Genomic DNA, 2274 nt, shown 5'->3' with positions numbered 1-2274 from the left:
GATGGTATGAAGCATGATGCAAGTCTCGGACTCATGATCTGAGCCAGAACCAAGAGTTGGACACTTAACTGACTGAGCTACCCAGGTGCTCCTGACAGATTTTCTATAAGAGGGTAATTCTAAAAATTCATATTAGAGAACTCCTATTTTCTGGATTATATTGCAATTCTAGGAAAGGATTGACTCTTAAGATGGTAACAGTTTAAAACAAAGAAAATTGATAAAAAAGGAAAGTGCCAGTAAAGACATAAACTACCATCCTGTGTAAAGCTTTTGTATAGTGTGTATTTGATGAAAAAGTAATAGATGATAATGTAAGCCAAGTATATCTGAGACAGTGTTGGTGGGGGAAAAAAGGCATAAAATATTACAGATGTTCATATGCAGTATTTTGCTTTTGAGATATGTATTTTCTCTGTTTGCCTTTAGGCATACTTAGGTAATGTTCTAATATGGAGAGAATGAATTACAAACTAGGATTTTAGGATATCAAATGTCTGTTGGTAACAGACATTTAGATTGAATTGAATCATCAGCTACTTTGACTTTAATATTACCTGTATATTTTACTGAGAGATGGTTTCTATGTAGGTATTTGCTTGGAAAACAAAACTAGAGATGTGAGAAATTAATCTTCTGAGTAGCATGACAATTCCCAGACCTCAGTTATTTTGATAGATTAAAATTAATTTTTGCTGGGATTTAAAAAAGATAATTGGCAGGAAATAGTTTTAAAAAATCACAATAGAATCACTTGTTCCCAGAATTCTAAATACATGTTGTACTGTAGTTCATCAACTTATGTTTTTTAAGAAAACAAAAAAGGTATCTTGTTAGGAGAATCTAACATTTTTCCTCTGAATTCAGGTGATATTTCTTACAGATAGACTTTACTTTCGTTTTTGTATGTTGATTGATCCATTAAACAAATATTTATCTAGAACATACATAATTTCTTCTTTCATGGTCATTAGGGATGATTTACAAAATTATTCTTTTATGTTGTATTGTTCTTGACCTTGTGGTAATATATTGATGGTAGAAATACATACGTGTGTGTGTGTGTATTTACCTTTATTGTTCATTCTCTCCCTCACCCTTTATGTCAAGATGACAGTGTAGATGTTCTTTTTATCTAAGGATTTTTAATTGTCTAGTTGTCTGTTTGCTCCTTTATTTTTTAAAAGTTTAGTTATTTATTTATTTTGAGAGAGACAGCACAAGTGGGGGAGGGACAGAGAGAGAGAGAGAGAGAGAAAATCCCAAGCAGGCTGCCCACTGTCAGCATGGAGGCTGATGCAGGGCCTGAATCAATGAAACCATGAGTCATGACCTGAGCTGAAACCAAGAGTCAGATGCTTACCCGCTTACCTGACTGAGCCACCCAGGTGCCCCTCTGTTTGCTCCTTTAAGTAATTAGGTATTTATGAAATACATCAGGGACTTGAACATTAGCTTAAATAAAAAAATGAAGTTTTGTTGTTTCATTGTCTTATTCCTGTCTACCTGTGTTAACCATCTTCAGAAATTTGCTTGTGTGTTTGAAAAGCGAGTTAATGTTGCGATGAATTTTGAGTATATAGCTTAGTTGTTTAGAGTGTAGTATTTATAAAATCATTAATTTGATACTGTTTTGGAAACTAACTCTTTTTTAAGAAAACCAGTTTTTCTTTATTAAGCAAGTTTGGGATTTGGGTGAGAATTTGGTGCAAGTAATAACTTTGCATTCTTACCATTTATATAGAATCTAGGTCCTCTGATTTTTGATTACTTCATCATTATTGAATAAATCAAGTACAAGTAGAGTTTACCTGTTGTCTTTGTACTTTAATTTTAGGCATGCTCACTTTTGCTGTTTTGCAACACTTATTTCATAAGATTAACAGCTAAGCAAATGATTTAATCAAGGCATGTAAAAGTAAGTTTGAGTGCCATATCATTTAAATGTTATCATTTAGATGTGCTTAATTTTTGTAGCTGTTTCTTTAATTTGGCTGAAGTATTAAATATTTAAAATATTATTTTCCTAGTTTAGTATTTAATAATTGCACTTTGTTCCATGATGAAGTAGTTTACTAATGGACTAGTTATATTTTTAAACCAAATTGGTTTTCCTGTTTTATTTATGCTTTTTAGGTGGCAGCCAATGCACACATTCCTCCAGACTACCTCCTTAAAATTTGTGAGCGGATTGGTCCCTTACTAGATAAGGAGATCCCTCAGAGTGTTCCTGGGGTACAGACATTACTAGGTGTTGGTCGGCAATCTCTGTTA

At 32.9% G+C, this 2274-nt stretch overlaps 1 protein-coding gene across 1 annotated transcript in view; it reads left to right on the top strand.

The window, feature by feature from the left end:
- Nucleotides 1–2274, top strand: part of BRWD3 (bromodomain and WD repeat domain containing 3) — a gene marked incomplete at both ends in the record, with an annotated part of 145811 nt that overhangs the window by 11247 nt on the left and 132290 nt on the right. The window contains 1 exon segment of the mRNA XM_077779436.1: nt 2137–2270. Within this exon segment, the coding sequence (XP_077635562.1) occupies nt 2137–2270 (134 nt within the window).

Source organism: Crocuta crocuta, unplaced genomic scaffold (genome assembly GCF_008692635.1).
Source record: "Crocuta crocuta isolate KB4526 unplaced genomic scaffold, BGI_CrCroc_1.0 scaffold2236, whole genome shotgun sequence".
Lineage (NCBI taxonomy): Eukaryota > Metazoa > Chordata > Mammalia > Carnivora > Hyaenidae > Crocuta > Crocuta crocuta.
This window is presented reverse-complemented; position numbering and strand designations above follow the sequence as displayed.